Here is a 20,896-nt window from a genome sequence, read left to right on the forward strand (position 1 = left end):
AACAGTAAAATAATCCCATTTTAATCCAAGTGAAAGCAATTGAAGATATTTCTCTAAAACACCTTTAAAAAATTGCTTCAAGATAATAACTATTACAGTGAAATAATTATGTCAAATTAGTTCCCCCACCTTGCATCTTAATAACGAAACATAAAGTAAGTTATGTTAACAGATGATCCAAGAGTAAGATTACTCCAGTCATAGTTTTGGTAAAGCTGACGTGTTCAATTTCTGACATGAACACTGAAACTGGCAAAAGCTAATGCCTACATTACCATCGTATTCTAATATACCATCTTACAACATTTTTTTCTGAAGTACACATTCCAGAACGTCAAATTGTAATGCACTGCAACTTTCAACTTTCTTCTTCAGTCTCGATTTAAAAGAAAAAAAGATGCTGTGCACATACATTCTACGTATATGTGAACAGAATCTTCTTAACAAAACTGTCAAGATACACATTTGTGTAGATATATTAAAAGACTTTCCTTAAGAGGCATAAAATAGTTTATGCTTAAACATGAGGAGCAACTGGTTTTCATTAAAACCTCTTCTTTCAAATACCATTTTTAAAATTCTGTTAGTTGGACAATGGCATGTTCTTAGTATGTGGCCATTATGAGATTCCATAAGCACTGCAGAATAAGTACACAGGAACACTATAGCCAAGTCAAAAAATAGATTTAAACTGAATCTACATCAAAGAATATTATGTCTTGGCAGAACACCTTCTTTTGAGACCATGCAGCCCTCACCAGCAGACAATCATTAATGTTTCAAAAAAGTAAAAAATACATCATATTCAAATTTCAACTGGAAGGAGGAAGAACTTCTGGAGAACCTGGATGGCTACCTCTACAATTTGTTTGTACACTTTTCCTCCCTAATGAATCAGTGTGAAAGGTGGGGGTAAAAATCAGCAGAAGGAAGTAACAGAGACCCATTCAGGTAAAAGAGAGGACAGGTAGAGGTGACATTGTAGTGGGTGTCTGTTAGGCCCCCTGACCAGAAAGGACAAGTGGATCAGGCCTTCCACATACAGATAGTAACAGTCTCACATTTGCAGGCCCTGGTCTTCACAGGTAACTTCAACTACTCGGACATCTGTTGCAGGGACAACAAAGCAGGACATAAGCAATCCAGAAGGATTCTTCCGCCTCCAAGTGATATAGAAGCCAATGAGGAACAGTGCTTGCTGGACCTCATACTCACCAACAAGGAAGTGCTTACTGGGAATGTGAAAATGAAAGGCAGCCTTGGCTGCAGTGACTACGAGATGGTGGAGTTCAGGATCCTGAGGGCAGGGAGGAGTTTGAAAAGCAAGCTGACAACCCTGGACTTCAGTAGAGCAGACTTTGGCCTCTTCAAAGATCTGCTTGGAAGAGTCTCATGGGACAAGGCCCTGGGGGGAAGAGGGGCCCAGAAAAGCTCATGACAAAGATCACCCCCTTCAAGCTTACGAGCAGTTCATCCCAATGAACATGAAGCAGGCAAAATTGCCAGGAGGCCTGTGTGGATGAACAAGGAACTCCTGGCCAAACTCAAAGACAAAAAAGCAGCATACAGAGTGTGGAAGCAAGGACAGGCAACGTGGGAGAAAGAGAGACATTGTCCAAGTATCCAGGGATGAAGTTAGGAAAGTTAAAGACCAAACGGAATTGAATCTGTCCAGGGATGTCAAAGAAAACATGAAAGGCTTCTGTAAGTACATAGGCAACAAAAGGAAGACTAGAGAAGATGTAGGCCCATTGCTCAATGAGGCAGGGGACCTGGTTACACAGAACATGGAGAAGGACGCGGTACTGAATGCCACCTTTCCCTCCGTCTTTACTATCAAGAGCAGCCTTCAGGAATCCCAGGTCCCAGAAACCAGGGGGAAAGGCTGGAGTAAGGAAGATGTACTCTTTGTGGAAGGGGATCAGGTCAGGGAATACTTACGCAAACTGGACATACCTAGGTCTACAGGCCCTGACGAGATGTACACATGACTGCTGAGGGAGCTGGTTAATGTCATTGCAAGGCCACTCTCAGTAATCTGTGATAGATCATGGCAACAGGGAGAAATGCCTGAAGACTGGAGGAAAGCAAATGTCACCCTCAACTTCAAGAAGGGCAAAAAGGAATCTGCAGCGATTGCTGACTGACAGGTCAGTCAGCATCATCTCAGTCCCCAGGGAGGTGATGGAGCAGCTAATCCTAGAAACCATTTCCAGGCATATTAAGGATAAGAAAATCATAAGGAATAGTCAGCATGGATTCAGTAAGGCAAAGTCATGCTTGACCAGTTTGATAAACTTCTACAATGAAATGACTGGCCTGGTAGGTGAGGGGAGAGCAGTGGATATTGTCTACCTGAACTTCAGTAAGGCCTTTGACATTGTCTCCATAAGATCCTCATAGACAAGCTAACGATGTGTGGGTAGGTCGAGAGGACAGGTGGACTGACAACTGGATGAATAGCCAGGCCTAAAGGCTGGTGGTCAGTGGGATAAAGTCTAGTTGGAGGCCAGGAACTAGTGTACTCCTGGGGTTAATACTGTATTTGATCTTGTTCAACATCTTCATTAATGATCTGGACAAAGGGACAGAGAGTTCACTCAGCAAGTTTGCTGATGACACAAAACTGGGAGGAGCGGCTGATAGGCCGGAGGGTCATGCTGCCATCCAGAGGGACCTTCAGAACATGGAGAAATGCACTGACAGGTGCCTCAGGACATTCAAAAAGGAGAAGTGTAAACATCTGCACATGGGGAGGAACAACCCCAGGCATCAGTACAGGCTGGGAGCTGCCTGCTGGAAAACAGCTTTGCAGAAAAAGATCTGGGAGTTGTGGTGGACACCAAGTTCAACATGAGTCAGCAATGCACGCTGTGACAAAGAAGGTTAATGGTATCCTGGACTGCATTAGATAAAGTATTGCCAGCAGGTCAAGGGCAGTGATCCTTCCCCTCTCCTCAGCTCCAGTGAGGCCACACCTGCAGTACTGTGCCCAGTTCTGGGCTCCTCAGTGCAAGAGAGGTACAGACACAGTGAAAAGAGTCCAGCCAAGAGCTGAAAAGATTATTAAGGGACTGGAGCGTCTCCCCTGTGAGGAAAGACTGAGAGAGCTGGGACTGTTCAGCCTGGAGAAGAGAAGGCTCAGAGAGACTTTATCAACATATATAAATACCTGAAGGGAAAGTGCAAAGACAGAGCCAGGTTCTTTTCAGTGGTGCCTTGTGACAGGACCGGAGACAATGGGCACAAACTGAAAGACAGGAGGTTCCCTCTGAACATCAGGAACCATTTTGCCACTGTGAGTGTGACTGAGCACTGGAACAGGTTGCCCAGAGGGGCTGTTGGAGTCTCCATCCTTGGAGACACTCAAAGGCCATTTGGATGTGGTTCTGGGAAACTGGCTCTAGGTGGCCCTGCTTGAGCAGGAATGTTGGACCAGATGACCTCCAGAGGTCTCTTCCAACCTCACTGAGATTCTGTGATTCTGTAAGTGAAAAAAGAAATTCTTTGCACCCTGCTAACAGAAGTTTTTGTGTTGATAATGACCTAAGTAGCAACTACCTGAGAGACTTTTTATTATTCTATTGGGAAGGTACTGTTTTTTGCAAAGATGAGGAAGACCTTAAAGGAACAGAGCCCAGACCAACATCTCAGTTGATCGTTAGCATAATCTGAATTCCTCTACTTGCACCAGGTTTAGTTGCACTGGAAAACCCAAGAAATTGGTAAAGTTTCCAGACACTTCAGCAGACTTTTATCTTTATCCCAGAGGCGGGACATGCATTCAGAAGTCAGTAAGTATTATATATAATACATCTCTGGATTTCTTTCAGTACTGCTGGTGAAGCGATAGTCTGGGAATTTGGGCAGGGCATATGACCTGAGTGAAAAGCTACTATCTCCACCACTCACATACACCTTATGTTATTTAGAAACAAACCTTAGTCTTCCTAAGAAGGACTTTTATTCTTCTGGGAATATAAAAACAGAATTTAAAAGTAAGAAATGGGATGATGGAAGTATGCAAATAAAGAGAGGTGCTACCATTATATTGCGGTGGTGGCAGGGGGGAACTAATAGAAATTCAAGCCATCAAAAGCCCATCTCTTGGCACAAGAGCTAGAAAACACAAGCAAGGACTGAATTAATCACCCTGTAACAATGTATCTGGACGGTAAAATTGCCTCCTAAAAAGTTTTTTGGCCGTTCATTTCTGCATATTGTGGCACTCAGTGGAACGTTAATTTAGTCCAACTTTTAGAAACTCTTGTTTGGAAGAAAATAAGAAGCTGTTCCTCTGTATGACAGGTCGACTTCATTTGCTACGCTAAGCAGCACAGCATATACCACAAAGAGAAGTCTGTGGTCTGAAGCAGCCAGGATTACATTCCCTCAGGGTCAAGCAACCATGAACCAATGGTTTTACACATTTCCTCATTGGTAAAAACAAATACTTTAAAGTTACACTAAGTTATATGAGGTTACCTAGCATTCTTTACGCACAAAACAGTATTTGCAGGTTGCTGCATACATTTGACAAACGGGAAAAACAGAGTGATAGAAGTATTACAAGCTATTTGTGATGAGCGACAGATATTTTGATACGTCTAACTATCAACAACTGGCACAAAACCAGACTGCCAAGTGAAAAGCAATGTAGATCAAAAAGCTCAATGGGAGCGCATACAAAGCAGCACTGGCTCCTTCACCTCCTGTCAGTACACTTCAGTGCCAGCTGCTAACACCCCTGTTCGGCAGTCTGCACTTAAAGTGCACGTGCTAAAACTTCAGGGAAAAAAATAAATTAGTAGTCCTAAATGCTATATTCTTCTTCAGAATATCAAGGCACAGAGAGTTCTAACAGCTTGTTATATATTACCTGAAAGGAAGATAGGAAATGCTTCCAGACAATATAAGCCTGTACACATCTTCTGGGGATTCTCTCAGGTATATTATCTATTTTTGTGGAAAAAGATAGAAAAGAAAATAAGATTATTTTAAGGTTGATCTTAATAACTTCAAGTCACTTGTTTACTACAGAAGGCATAATTCACTATCACAGAGCTCAAAAGTTCTGGAAAAAAGCAGCATCAAGAACAAATGTATGCAAGTGTGCAACAATAAAACTAACATAAACAATATAAAATCTGGTGAACCTAGAGGAATATATATGTCTAAAGGAAATTCATAAATTTGTGCAGGAGTTGTTCAATTATAGACTGCAGTGAAAAAGCTTCTGTCCCTCTGGATTCTTCCATGCTTCTACTGCAACTCTTGCTGGACCAGTTCGTAGATTTATTTTTTTTTAATTAACCTTTTAAGATGTAAATCAAATCATGAAAACCCACAGAGATATCAGCAAAGCTATGAATTATCTGGTCTACAAAACAGTGTGTACATTCAGCAGACAAGATTAAAACAGTAATTTGTGTATGTTTTGATTTTCCTACAGCAGTACATTTGCATTATTCCGAATGTCGTACTTCCTCCTTTGCACTGCTGAGGCAGTATGCAGTAACCAAATCCAGATGCCACGGGAAAAAAAAAAAGAAATACGTAGCTTCAGAAGCAAAATCCTATCCTAAAGACAGAATGAAGTAACGTACTTGAAGCACTATGTACCAAACTTTCCACTGTCAAAAACACTCGGAAGAGAATTCACAAGTGACCAACTCATGACAAATACTGTATGGTCTTCCACGACAACATGCTTGATCCCTCTTGCATAGCCTCTAACACTAATGTCTCCTTAAAGAATACTGTAAAACTCCTCTTTTATGCTAGTCATGCCTTCCAATACCATCAAACACGATCCCCAGCACGGCCAGGAGATAACAAGTGTTAATAACAAGCTGTTATTAATAGGTCAATATTCAGTCATTTCAAGTTAATACTTTCTCTTTTAAAACTGCATTAACTAAGCTTTACCACACTACAGAAAGTTGGGGTTTTTTTCATTAATGTTCAGTAAAATTATTTACATCTCTTATATTAATGACCTTTTTTCCTAGGGGTTTTTTAAGTTAAGAATCCTAATGAGTATTAATTAAGCATCTCCCAAAAATCTAAGTGTGGCTTTTTTTTTTTTTCTGTTGCTTTTGACATTTTTTTCTTTTAAAACTCGGCATTGCCTTTCAAATTTCTTTGATGCTGCTGCAAAGCCAGTTTGAACAAATGGCTTAACGTACCTTCAACATCCTCTCTCCCCACACGCACACATTTTTGTGAGGTGAGAATGGGAGGTGGGACAGATGTTGCCAAAAAAACCTGCAAACAAACCCAGCTTGAAACCTATCCTAAACAGAGAGCTAAAACATACACAGCAACAGCTGACCCCTTTCATTTTTCCTCTGATTGGATTACTGGGTTAAGTATTTTCTGAGCATTCTTCCTGTGCAATTAGCAAAAACAAAGGAAAAAACATCTGTCTCGTTTAAGTAGTTAAGTAATGAAAACTGCATGTTTTTTGTTTGTGTGTGTGCTTTCACTGCGGAGGGGTGACTTCTGCATTTATATTTGCAAACATACACCCGCAGTAGAAAAGAGATTTAAAAAGCCACCAAAATATCATTGAATAGCTGCTCCTCAGATGCCAGAGTTCACTTCCTATTCTGCAGGCATATTCATTGGACATAAAGGTTATGTTCTAAAGAAATTTAAAGTTGTGTGCTTTGGTACAGTCATACGTTGCATCTTGCAGCACAGAGAACACACACTGCTAGCAACCACATAAATCTAGCACCGCTTGCTTACCCGAAGAAGAGCCTTGCCCCAGAAAAACTTACAAACTGGAGACATGAAATGGCATTAGCAAGCAGAAGGTAATTAAACAGCAGAAGCAGAGTTTGCAGCCAGAAATGAGTCACCTGGAAAAAACTTGGGATTCAGTGCTGTAAGGCTGGGTAATACACAGAGAGAACTGCTTGTACAACAGGAAAATAGAAATGCAGCTAATACTAGCTAATCCTGTAAGCGCATGCAGCTCAGAAAGGCCAAGGTTTTCTCCCATATCTCGGCTGAGCTTTTACCAGCTTCTTAAAGAAAACAAGCTTCAAGGCAGAATCATTTGTTTGCAAGTGTAACAGCTGCAAGATGCAAGTTTTTTCCATAATGTTGAGTTGTATTAAAATTAGTTTAAGTAACATTACAGTACTGAAACACTTCAGTTCTTAAGCACATATCCAACTTCTGAAAGTGCATTATCAGTGAAGTTGCTAGTAACACCATTTTAACACACATGCATGTGGGTATGGACTTCCCTTGACATAGTTGTATGAACGCTCACTATATACAAGGACACTTAGAAAAGCCAACCCAATTTTGACACTAAAATCCAACGTCTACCATCGTTTAGTTATGTACAAAAAGCACACTGCAAGAAGATGGCATTCTTCTGTGTGGACAAGCTACTAAGCAAAAATACGCAGGACCTCCGGTACAACCGAAATTATATACAGTACATTCACTGAAGAAGGAAGCTCTTAGAATTGGGTTTCTCAGAATTTTCTGAATAAAGAGAGATCCTGCCACACTGCAGCTGCGACACTACTACACACACAAGGTAGGACACGTGAACAGTCACAGAGGCAGCAGTTGATGAAATGGTCAGACAGTGTTCTCAGTGAAAAGTGGCTTGCAGAAAAAATTAGGTTAGTATAAGGGTATCTGGACAGGTGCAGTGGTGTGGAGTGCTTCAAAAGGGAAGAATGGCATTCGGTCTCTACACAGAATGGGAAAGACCATGAACAGATACTTAGTTCACAAGGAAAGTATCCTGACCGTAACACAACACAAGAAGCTGTGACAGTCAAAGTGGAGACAGGATCTGCTTCTGTCACAGCTTGAGGCCATAAGAGAGCACCCAGCTGGAAATCCTGGATGCAAGCAAGGCTGGATGGAGGCTGAACTTGGGTTCAGGTTGTGAGTGAACCAAATTCCAGAAATGGAAACAGGTAAGACTGAAGGGTTGAGGGAAGGAGCAGCAAAGCCCAGGGATGCAAGAGACGTCAAGGCGGCAGAGGCCACATCTGCATTAGGAAGTAGCGTGCACCAGCAGAAACGCATCTGTAGGCTGAGAGCCAGCACTGAAGGTCTGATATCTGCACTATACACTTCCAGCGCTTTTAACCTTAACAGCTAGTCCTATTCTGGTCCTGTGGACTGAACACCCGTTACCAGTTGTGGTTGCTCGTAGACTGCTCCGTGAAGTGAACCAAAATGCAGCGAGCAGGGTTTAAGGAAAGATTCACTTCAAAAACATACTCCTCACAGAAACTGAAACTGTAATATAGTTATATATATATATATATGTGTGTGTGTATATATATATGTAACCATATGTATATATAGCTGCATGTAATACTGTTTCTGACCAGAAGGTGGTCACTAAAGCCTTAAAGATGAGTAATTTCTTTGGAACGATATGGGTAACAAAGGACTAAAGAAAGCCAGTAAATGAGAGGCAAAAAGTAAAAGTGATCAGAGAGTAGACAGAAGTGTTGAGAGGAGGACTTCCTAAGGCAATAAGCAGAACTGAAGTTTCAGAAAGGAAGAGAATGGATATATTTGGCAATTCACGAGGTATGTACTGAGGGAAGGAGGGGAAATGGGAAACACATAACCTCCAGAAATCGAAATATACAACAGCTGAAACCAGTTTGTCCAGCTGCTGATTATACGTATATATATATATATATATATATATATATATATACATATATATATATGTTTCTCCTGTGCTTCCTAAGATGACAGAAAGTTTCACAAATAAAGTTGTTTTCTTATGCTTAAAAAGCTTACGTTTCAAAGATCAGTAGATGTGGCACTTAGTGACATCGTTTAGTGGTGGACTTCACAGTGTTAGAGTTACAGTTGGACTTGATGATCTTAAAGGTCTTCTCCAATCTAGATGATTTTACAATTCTATAATTCTAAGTTAATGACAATAAAGTAGCCAACATGAAGTACTATTAAAAAGAGGAAAAATAATAAAATACATTTCCAGCAATGTTATTAACTGTTATTTAGTGGAAGCAGGCATTTTCTGGGATAGTTTTTGCCCATTCTTGTATATAAAAATGGAGAAAAGTCTATTAGAATTTTACACTGATTTCCCAAGGGGCTCCTTTCCTGCAGGTCAGGCAAATACTCAAAAAAAAAAAAAAAAAAAAAAAAAGGCAGTTTTTAAAAAAAAACTTAGAAAATTCAGCAGACCTAGAAAAAAATCATCCACAAGGACAGTTGCATTGGTTTTAGAATATTCCTACAATCATATGCATGTGCAGATGGGTGTACACACACATCTACATACACACACAAAAATACACATGAAAAAAACTCTTAAAATCCTTTACAAACCTTTTACTTAAGTATCTTCCAGAAAAATTGTTCCTGTATGCAACAGATATCTTTCGAGCCAAAATAACATACCTTCTTATCACACTGTGTAATCACCTGTGTACCAACAATTTAGAAATTTGCATTATGCATACAAAAAAAAATCGTACTGAACTTCAAAATCCAGCCCAAAATTTGCAATTAGCAGTTGAACCATTAACATTGCTCTAATCATCCTTTTCATTTAGGACATCTGTTTCTAATTAACGGACTGCAGGCAGCTCTGTGAATGGTCAAGAACCATCCAAGCGTTGAGTACTGGGAAAGGTGCACTCAAGCACTGCTCCTGCCAGCATAGCTGTGTGGTTAAACAGCCGCTATAATGTTCACTGAATGAAACAGAAGGGCTTGCAGTACAAGGCGACCCAGTCTTTATTTATGAGCATTTAAAATCAACCACAGAATGAGAGTTCTTTTAGTAAGCCATGTAATTGTCTGATTCACATCAGTGTTTTCAAAGCAGCCCTATTTTTTAAACAAAGGTTTCCTAGATTAGCGTTACAACCATGAAAACGGTATTCACAACAGGATGAAAAGTATTCCTGGTAGAAAAGGAAAGGAGGCTCTGGTTGAAAAAGGCATCTTAATCTTCAATACATGGCACTGCCAAGTGAAATAGTAATACTGCATGCAAGACAAAACATGTTTGATAGTAATCATCTGTGACACGTTGCTTTTTCAGGAAAATTAAATACTGTTAGAAACTATATCAACTCAAATCTGTAAAGAGCACTTTAAATTCATGTCTATGGTGTGCTTAGTGTAATAAAGTTTATCTACCTGCTCACCCTTAACTGCAAAATCTACTTAAGGTTGCTAAATCACACATTTTACCAACCATACTGACTTAAAAGCAATAAAATAATGAGACGATTCATTTTAAACTGTGTACAAGCAAATTTCATGTGATACAACTATGTTCCAAAAATGTCACTCACCCAAAATAGCCTGAACTGCTGTAAACTGCAAATAATCACAACCCACCCATTCTGAACAAATACAAGTAACTACTGTGTGTGACCAGACTCAAATCTAAGTTCATACACATTCGCAATGTTACTATAACTTAAAAGTATTAAATATTTTATTTCATAAAACCTCCACTGCATACACTAGTCAGTTAATTACACTGATTTTTTTAGTAATATTTCTTAGAAGAAAAGGTTAAATACAGCAAAATTAAAACAGAAATAGATTAGAATAAAAAGCTTCCTGTATGGATTTGTGGTGCACTGGAGAAATGCACAATGCGGCCAACAGTCCCTTCATTAGCAGAAATGCAGTCATTAAGTGGATAAAAGTGGCAGAGAGGGAATAACTGCCTTCCTCTGGCAACCCTCTTTGTTCATCATGAACAAAAGCAAGAAGCCTCCAATTACCTTTTAAACAGCGGAGAGAAGGTACGGAAAACCCTATTAGCTGGGAACTGACCGGGCTGGGCACATCAGTACTTCACAACAGCTGAGAACGCGCGCTAGTACGACAGCGAGGAACCCCCAAAGAGCAACCCTTCTTCTCCTACGGAGGCAAGCACTCTGGTAAGAACATCGTGAGGAAGAACCTAGTACAAACAGCAGGAAAAGCTGCCCTCGCGAAGGCTAATCGCGATTTCTCAAACAGGGTTCAGAGAAGGAAGCTTTTCAGAGGACACAAACACAGAGAAAGCCAAAATTGACTCGAGGTGACTTTTGCTTAAATAAAAGGCCATCTTTGCCCACCTCATCTCTGCCACCCACCTGTAAGGCACAAGCACCCCTCACCAAAACACAGCTGAGGGTAAACATGGTTTACCCACCCGTAATTTGAGCGCTGTGGCACTTACCCATTTACCACCTCTCTGCCTGGGCCACCCAGGACCACCCAACAAACAGGTCTGCCTGCCTTCCCATGGCTCAGCCAGAGAACATGGCAAGAACCGAGCAGTTCAACATCACACAGACGGGTGCTAAGTGCTTCTGCACCCTCCAGCTCCTACCCAGCATTAGGATCACAGCTAGGAAGGACACTAACGGATCGAAAAGGAAAAAAAAAACCCCAGTACTATGGATCAGAACAGATGAAGGAAACGCTGCTTACCCTGAAGAAAGAAGATGAGAAAATAGACAAAGTACAGAGATGAGTCCTGGAGAAGATGACCTGAATTACAGCAGTTCATGGGGCGGTACCCTTGGAGGGTCACCCTCCAAGTACATAATTAGTGCCAGGCCTGAGGAAAAAAACACTGTTACTACGTTAATGCACCCAAGGGGAGAGGGGGGAGCTTGGGAATTGGGTGGACAGGGCACGGGGGGTACATTTTCTTTCTTAATATAGAAGGAGCAATGATGGAAGAAGCAGACTTTCCTCACCCACAGCCAAGTCCTGGTGAAAATCAAGAGAAGCCACTGTAGAGAAGATCACTGCCGCTTGGGTAGAGTGGTAAGGCCTGAACAGTGCCGACAGCTTCCAAGGAAAAGCAATTTTTCTTTACAAGGTGAAGAACAACGGGCTTCCCCCCGCAATCCCTTCTTTCCCCTCACCCCCTCCGCCCACATAAAGTGTAAACATTCAGCCCCAACACACCGAATTCTGGCTACCCTTTGTGCAGCCGAACATGCCAAATTCATGCTAATCTACACGGAAGAGTGCTATTCCCATTATGCAGTCTATCATCTGTAAAAATGAAACAAAACACAGAATTAAAACAGATGGAAGATGAACAAAAAGGGATTAAGAAGTAAACTGTTAAGATTTACTTTAAAAATTCGTATTTTATTCTAAACTAACATATATAACAACGTATTTGAACACTTTGTTCTTCACTTTTAAGGCCACGTTATACTGGAAAGCCCTGTCGCTCGAGTTAGGCTGTGCTGTCACATCAAAGTACACCTGGAAGGAAGCGGCAGAGGTGGGAGAGGGCAGAGAGAAGTGTGTATCCTGGAGAGTTCAGAAAGTATCTCCACTGAAGAGGAAAGACAAACAAGTTAGATGAAGGGGGGGAACATGAAAACACACCAACTGTGAAGAAAGGACTGGGAACAGACTTTGCCTGTAAACCAGAACGCTAACAGCCGCCCTTACACTTCACCACAGTTAATGAAGACTTTCATTAGTAGTCAAAATGAGCATATCCCCACATGATACATATACACACACATATATATTTAAACAAAAGATGTTGAATGATAAATCATGCTACTATATCCCAATTCCTTCAAGCGGAATTTAAATAAAATTCTGTTTAAGAATACAAATGCAAGGTCAACAAGCTGTTAAAATTGACAGGCTCAGAAGTTGCTAGTATAAAAATACTGAATGTTTATGAGGACAAAGAAGCTCCAGAGGAGAACTAGCTATATACGGTACATTATAGTTTAATGTAGTTATCTGTTAAAATGTGACCGTGTGTAAAAAAAAAAAAAAAAAAAAGAGAACAAAACAGAAAGCACACACACTTACTGTGTCTGTGCTGTTCCTGAAAACCTCGCAGCCCGTTACTCCGAACAAGTAACTTAAAGCACCTCCATCTACAGAGCAGCCTGCACCCAAAACTACATTGAAATTATCAAAGGCCTTAGAGCACATGCAGACAAGCACTATTTTCATGACTAATTCTGCAAAGGCTACTTTCCCTTTCTACTTCCTTGCTCTCCCCACCTGAACTCCTCCAACCTGATGCATGGCCAGACATTTTCTCAACCTAAGGTAAACTGTTGAAATGGGAACACACCATGAAGTTAAAAAAACAAAATAAAACAAGAAAACATATTCAACCCATGGAAAACAAAATATGGTGGCAACCTACCACTTACACTGTAAGGGATCAGAAATTAAATGATGATACTCAATTCAAACAGCAAAGATGATTACCAACAGGATACGGTCTGATTAACTAAAATTACAGAGACGCTTCTTAAAGTTTTGACCAATAGCTGCATGGGTCCTTCTTCACCAAAAAACAAAGCGTTCTGAAGAAGTAGGTAGATGCTTAAGCCTACTTCATATGTTTAAAATAAAGCAAGCCTCAATGTGTTTGCTTTCAATGAGGAAATATGCTTACGGACATATATTTATCATGCATTCTGAATGATCACTCGCCCCACAAAGAACAATCCAACTCTCCCTGCAGAAAGCAGAAATGTGGGATGTGTACGTCTGAACACTTCAGCAGTGAGTGCTGTAATTAAGCCTGCCTCTTCATGAAAGATCATCAAAGGGCACCAGGGAAAAAAGTAAGCCTCAGGGGCACGGTCTTTCTTCTGTGATCTTCCTTCTGTGGAATCCCTCCCACAGCTATCTGGGCAGAAACTGTACACTACTTTATAGAAAATGCAGCACCAAAGCCAAAGTCTGTTGCACTCAAAAGACAACCAGCATCTAGCTAGAGCTACCTCACCATCTAGGACTTGTGAGACAGACATCCCCCCATTCGAGGCAGTGACTGATACTCACATAGTGCTTCACTTTGCCATGGGTCTTAAGGGAAGCCACCAAAATATTCAACCTGAACAACGCAATAACCTAAGCACAAGTCGCTGAACTCTGAAAATTACCGATGATGTTGACTAGTCTCTTTCTGCCACGTGCCAGCTGTCTGCAAAGTAGCCTCCCCACATGCACCAGCTAGTCAGTCATACTTCACACCTCGTGTCACACTTCAGCTGGATCTGTGTTAGCATCCCTTCTTGCACTCTGCAACTCTCAGCCCCTTCACTGCGGTTCTCTGAAGCAAAAACTGTCTACTGCTTTGTCCAACAGCCTCCATTTTTAATTACCCTGTTTTGGACTCTTATAATCCGTACATATTAATCTTACAGCTTTATTCAAGTCTGTCTAAGCATGCCCCTGCAACTGCATATTGTTATTGCAACATGGCAGGACTACTGGATGATCAGAAATAAGATTTGTGTTAGGTTTTTTGTATACTTTTACACAGTCAACCACAGTATCTTTGTATCAGATTGTTTTGCCATTAGTTAATTTTCCATGCCGTGGATTCTGCTCAAAATGTCAGCTACTGTGCTGCACAATACTACTACACATATTCAGAGGGAAAAACAAAACTCACTTCCTCCCAAATAACTGCTGATAACTGAAGCCAGTCCCTTCTCACTTTCTGGGCCTCTGTTATGATCACGTCACTAGGAAGATGTAGTTTTCCTAAAAGCTGCAGCTGTTTTGTCAACATAACAACTTAACTGCTAATAAGTTTAGTAACTCATGTTGCCAATTTCCACATGGTTTAAGAATGCAAAGGTCAACATCAACCCTCCTAATCGTCTGTGTTTCAAATACCAAGAGTAAAACATTTTGTAATCTAGTTCTTAATTTGTAGTAAGTACTGTAGAAAACAGACAACAGAGAAACCCTGGGGAGCAGGAAATGGACCTCCTGCATGATGTAGAGGCAGCAAGGAGACTGCCAGCATCACAGCAAGTACTGTACAGCCTTGCAGCTAATAAATAGGAATGACCTAAGGCTACATGAACTCTGACCCCTCAAATCTCCAACATCAAAGAATGCACAGGTTCTTACTTCATTTCATTACTCAGTAAACAAGAGAGATGATTACAGTCAAGGTGTGTTGCAAGTCAAAGCAGAATATGAATACAGAACATCACATTTTTCATTCTGAGCATTCAGCATTTTATTCCTTGACTGCGCTTTTGTGTACCAAACACTGATTCTGTAGATGCAGTTGTGATGTAAAGCCAGTCACTTCCCCCTCTGCAGTCAGGGACCTGCCTCAGTACCTTTTCAGCCACCTTGTATATTCCCAGGCTTTATCTAAAACTACCACATGATCTCACTCCTTCTCCTAGGTTAACAGAAGAGATCACCTTACATTAAAAAAGAAACAGCTGGGGAAGAAAAGGTATATTAAAATGTGCATGCAATGGGAAATTATATACTGTACTTCATGCAAGATACTATTTTTCTATTTTAAAAAAGAAAAAAGAGAGTATGTGCATGTGGGAGAAGAAAAACATCAAGAAGCAGTCACTTTTTCTAAATGAAAATATTCATAAAGACTGCTTTTTCGATGGTGCTCTTATTTCTTAAGGAGCACAGATTGCAGTAGAGAGGAAAAAACATATAACCCCATTCACATAAATACTAGACTTTAAAAACTGTCTTAGTATGTGGTACCTTACTATAAAATACATTGGTAGGAAAATTATTCAAGAGAAAAGAATTGTTTTTATCTTGCTGTTTTAAAAATTGAACATGAAAAAATAAATTCACTTAGTAAGCTGATGTAATGTAAAAATGTTAATACTTACTGCGTAGGAGCCTATAAGGAATGCAGCATTTGCTTGTTTTTTCTGATCAAAGCCAGTATAATGAATTATTTTCTTCCTCATCAATGAAAATGACTGTAACAAGAAATGAACAAGATTATGATTTTGCATTTTAGACTTTTCATGCCTTCTTTTATAAAATTAAGAGGAATGCAAGAGTCTGTTCACCTACTTTCAGCCACCTGTATTCAGAGGACCACGTATACTGTAGAGTAGTCCCTCAAAAGCTTTGGAAGACTCTATCGCATCCCTACCTAGATTGTCCCAGTATTTTTCCCAGTATCCAGTCTAAATAATTTTTGATACAAATTACAGTAATCTCTCTTTTTCTCCTTGAACGCATTTACTCTTTCTGACTTCGAGCCCTATGTAAGAGATAAGCATTTATGGGAAGTAAATACAAAGTGGCATTCTCAAAAACGTCACAGGCATGTTAAAGTCACAACAGTGTTGAAAACAGAATTTAGACTTTTTTATTCTTCAAGAAAACCTGATTCTAGATAAATCAAGTAGTAGTTGTTTCTAAGGATCAGAACCACTGGAAAATATATGCTTAGATTAAATATCTAATCTAAAATAAAAATATTTTGAATGCATTTCTAAACTTTATCACAAAGTTTCACCTCAGCTTGGCATATAGTTCCTCCAGTTATCTTAGAAAGTGGGTGGAATGGCACTGCCAATAGAAAGGACACTTAAAACTGTGGTGGCAGCAAAACTGTTCCCTTACTGGCCCTTGAAGCAAATTCTGATGCACTTGAAACTTTATACTTTGATCAACTGCTAAGCTATCATAAAATGTCACTGTTTAAATAGCAATGTTACTTGGTCAAATACTATTCAGTGCACTCAAGACAAATAAACCCCAAATCACTACTGGTGGTATATTCTCAGCAATCCTAACATGTCTTTCCAATATCAAACCCAAGATATTCAAAGGGATTATAATATAGACTTGTGTTGCTTCAGAGCATCCTGTAAACAAAAATCAGAGAATCTTGTCACCGGCAAACCTGCTTGTAGTTCCACAGGGACAAGGCAAGTCTGAATTATGCAAACTAGTACCAGTGACAGACATCAAGGAATGGCAAAAAAAATCTCTGTTAAAATATAACGTTCTCCATACTTCCCAATTTTCACAGTTCAGTGGTACTTTCAAGATCTAAGCAGTTTTGAAGAGGCAAACTGTGATTCACATTAATGCTAATAAGCTTTTTTATCTGCCTAACAGGTTTTACACTCCAACATCTGTTAGAGGTCAACTAACCTGAAGTCATTCATGGTAATTAAAACAGGAACTCTCTGTTTTAAAGACACTATGCTCTATCAAGAGCCCAATCCCCAAAATTGCTGAGTCCCTCTCAGAGAAGATAGTCTGTGGTAGGAGCATGGCAGTGTCCTCCAGGACAATGCCATAAATGTTATCAAATATCAAATGTTGCTTCTTACCAAAGACATGGCAGGACGAGAAGAGAAGCCCAAGTCAAACAAAAACCATCTCAAATAAAAATGGGTTGCATCACACCCTCAAGTTCATTCAATACTGGCAGATTGCCAAGAAGACTAAATTCCAGGAGGGGAGCTTGTAATTTGAAGAAGTCTCTACCCATATAGCAACTGATCTTTAAGAACTTCACGTTAGTTACTGCCACAGTGGTGCATCTTCTGGATCTTAAAAGTGGGTTTTCCTTCCTAATCCTCCTCCTCCCTAAACTCACCTTGCTACAATTTAGGATCTATATTCAAAACTTAGCTGGATTACAAACCCAGGAAAGCACCTGAACAAAAACTCCCCAAACTTTTGGCCCATTTGGTTTTTTTCTTTAAAAAGTTAAGAATATCAAATAAAAAACCACAAGTGTTACCTTTAATTTCTTATTTAGCTTGCAGCAGTATCTGTAGACCATCGCCAGATTGAGTGGTCCGAAGTCTGCATAGAAGCTGGTAGGAGAAGGAGAACAATTGTACATGACCTCTGTAAATGCCTTCGGTTTTTTTTTAATAAGATGCACAAAGCAAGGAGTAACAATACCTATGTGATATAGGTGCATCATTCTAAAATCAAGAATCCCTTCTTACATACAGACTATTTTGTTGGAGAAAACAGTTTTGTCATTTTTAAACAGGGACTAAAACTTTTTTCTTTGTTTCCCACACACCACCACTCAAAAGCAAATTGGAATATTCCAGGTTTGAAAAATTCACACTACTGTATCACACTGTGACATCAATTTAGAAAGTCTATTTTAAGAGCAACACAAAAGCTTTACTTTAAAAGCGGGCAATTAATATTGCTAGAGAAAAGTGAACACAGAGAATAAAGATTGATTAGTACTTTCAAAAACAGTAAGCACGCCCTTGGTCAAAAATATTTGAAGAATTAGCAGCATTCCAGATCACATACAAAGGCATACACTGTTCACTACAGAGGAAATAATATATCCATTGTCAGGTCATAAAGGCTTGGATTGATTTTGCCAGTTTTTTCTCTTATCCTAGGAAGTTTAGACATTCCGCTTAATACTTGAGCAACCAAAGACACCCCCTTCAGCTCAGCAGACCAGTGCGCACTTCTGACTATATATAATCGCATGATGGCCCTGTGTCTTCTAATAAGAATGAGCAAAATGAAAGCTTATGTTTTGAAAAGATGCTTAAGAAATCCTGACGGGAAGCCAAGAAACCATTCTAAGACATGTAAGTCATCATGGCAGATAAGTCTGAGAGGACCAAACTCGTATAATTGGTTCTATAATGGGAATGGTATGTTTCCCTCAGCTACATTTAAAAACAGAATGTCAATTGGACTGGTTCCTCAATGCTGTTGTTCTGACTAATTTATTTCTGTAAAAAAAAGGAAAAAGTAAGTCTGTACTTACTTCTCATATACAAGTTCATCATCTATGCAGAAATAATGGGCATCTGCAGCTCCACTCTTTGGTTTTTGGCAGAGAATTGCAAAATAAAGGCGATCTGAAATGCAAGAAAATTTAAAGCTTTTATGAACTTTTCTGATGAAAGTCTGAAGCATTACCTGTCAACACAACAACTTTAAATGGTTTAAAATGAACTAAATCTTCTTTTAAGTATGACCAAACTAGATACTATTATTTCTCCAGTGTTAAGCAACAAGGTGCACAAAGATTGAGGCTTCTTGCTCAGCAGCGCTCCTGTAATCTGCAGCCCTTTAGTGTTCTTTACCGAAGTGTTCCCAGGAAAGCTACCTCTTTGATGATTTTGCAATATAGCGGGAGCCTGGCTTGCACCCACGCGCGCAGCAGACACCCCACCTGTCGCACTCCGAATACCAAGATGCACCCCCCCCCCAACTAAGCCACAAATCCCTCAGCGCTTCATAGCACCTACGTTAAACTAAACGGCGAAGCAAGCCTCCGCCAAAACACAGGCACTTCCCATCTTTCTCTAAAATGATGATTTAGACAGCAGCAGTGTGCAATTAAAGCCTGCAGGCGACAGATGCCGGAGGGATGCGAGGGGGCGAGGCGGCAGCCCACCGCTACCCGCAGCAGTTCCTGGACATCCCCATCACCATCCCCATCATCGCCATCGCCACCCCCATCATCGCCATCGCCATCATCGCCATCGCCATCATCGCCATCATCGCCATCATCGCCATCCCGGCTGCCCCTCCAACGCCTGCGTCCATGCAGGCAGGAGGCACCTTGTGCTTGCCCCGGCTTCCTCTGTTAAGCTGAGGGGAAAAAACCGCCTGCGGTATTCAGATAAGATATAAATTATTTTTATGGCTGGGGGAGCTGTAGCCCAAGTGAACTTTAAACGCCGACAATGCTGCTGCTGTAAATTGCTGTGCTTGCGGTAATTGGTCAATAAAAATTGAGTCCTTGCAGCACCACAGCAATACTTTTCTTCCTCCCGCTGAAAAAATACCTTTATAAAATACACGGATTAAAATTCAAACCTAAAAAGAAATTTTTTTTTTTTTTGCAAACTAGTTGCCTGGAACAGATATATTACTTAAACATCAAAACAGATCACCTGCATATAAATGTATAATTTCAAAGCATAATTTCCGATAAAGAAAAAACTGTTATCTCCTTTTCCAGAGAGCAGGAAAAAAAAAAACTCTTTATGCTTCAAAACAAAATCCTCCATGACTAGCACTTAGATATCATTACTTGCACCTTGAAAATACACAGTAAAGTACTCCATGAAGGGAGTCCCCAGGTCTCTGTTTCAACACTCACATGCTCAGTACTCTCCTACGCAACAGCAGTATCTTGGGGGGTGGAGGCAGATACCACCACCAAAATGGGCACATTAGCACATTTCAGCAGAAGAGCGGCCAGATGTCAATGGTGTGGCTTAAACATTTGCAGGTCAGGTGCAACCGGTGGGATGTGCAGTAACTCCTGAGCAAGTCAGGCACCTACTTCCTTACTCTCCCAGCGAAGCAAGGCACCAAACTTGCTTATTTAATTTCTAATAATAATTTTTAATAATAATAATCTGGTAGGCACAGAAGCTGCAGTACTAGTTGGGAAGTGGATTACCTGCTTAGGAACTTCTGTACCTCCCAGCATTTATCAAACCATCTCCTGAAATCCAGCCAAAGGATAAAATTTAGAGCAATGCTGTGCATTTTTAAGAAGCAACTGAACTGGCCCACAAAGGGAAACGTGTGTGGTGAAGCAAGCGTGGCACTGCATTACCCACTGTGCCATGTCAGGGTGGATTTGTGCAAATCAGAAATTCTAACAGGTATCCTAGCACCTAGCATTAAAAAAAAAAAAAAAAAAGAAAGAAAAAGAAAGGTGCTTTGCTGGTTTATTTCCTTCTGCCCCGAGAATGAGAGCTAACGTGGGGCTGGGGGGGGGAAGACTGAGGGTGAGGGAGGAAGCAGAAAGGAGAACTGAGAGGATATGATATCTAGGGATTGTGTTTAAACTGGCACAGCTAGATTAAACACATGTCACACTACAGCCCCAAGCTATAATTTCACACCACTTCTAAACTGATTTAATGGCTAGCTGCCACCAGGTTCCTTACAAAGAAAAGTTTTCTTCTGAGTTACCTCACTGAACTAGCCTACTTGGGGTTAACAGTGAGAATACGCAGCCAGAATTTTTCCCTCGATGGCATCTGTCCTTTAGATCCAGTCTAATTTATTGACTTAGACTGAGCTCTTCGTGTACATAAACAACATCCGCATCAAAGTCTGGGCAGAATGGCTGTAG

The 20,896-nt window shown here is 40.4% G+C and overlaps 1 protein-coding gene across 1 annotated transcript in view; it reads right to left on the reverse strand.

Moving 5' to 3' along the window:
* CDC14B (cell division cycle 14B) overlaps positions 1-20,896 on the reverse strand; it is a gene marked incomplete at both ends in the record, with an annotated part of 46,701 nt that overhangs the window by 20,206 nt on the left and 5,599 nt on the right. The window contains 4 exons of the mRNA XM_082013799.1: positions 4,880-4,956; positions 15,663-15,755; positions 17,546-17,621; positions 18,560-18,653. Coding sequence (XP_081869925.1) covers positions 4,880-4,956; positions 15,663-15,755; positions 17,546-17,621; positions 18,560-18,653 — 340 coding nt within the window. The remainder of the gene's footprint in view (positions 1-4,879; positions 4,957-15,662; positions 15,756-17,545; positions 17,622-18,559; positions 18,654-20,896) is intronic.

This window comes from Phaethon aethereus, assembly GCF_964289735.1.
Source record: "Phaethon aethereus genome assembly, chromosome: Z".
NCBI classification, from domain to species: domain Eukaryota; kingdom Metazoa; phylum Chordata; class Aves; order Phaethontiformes; family Phaethontidae; genus Phaethon; species Phaethon aethereus.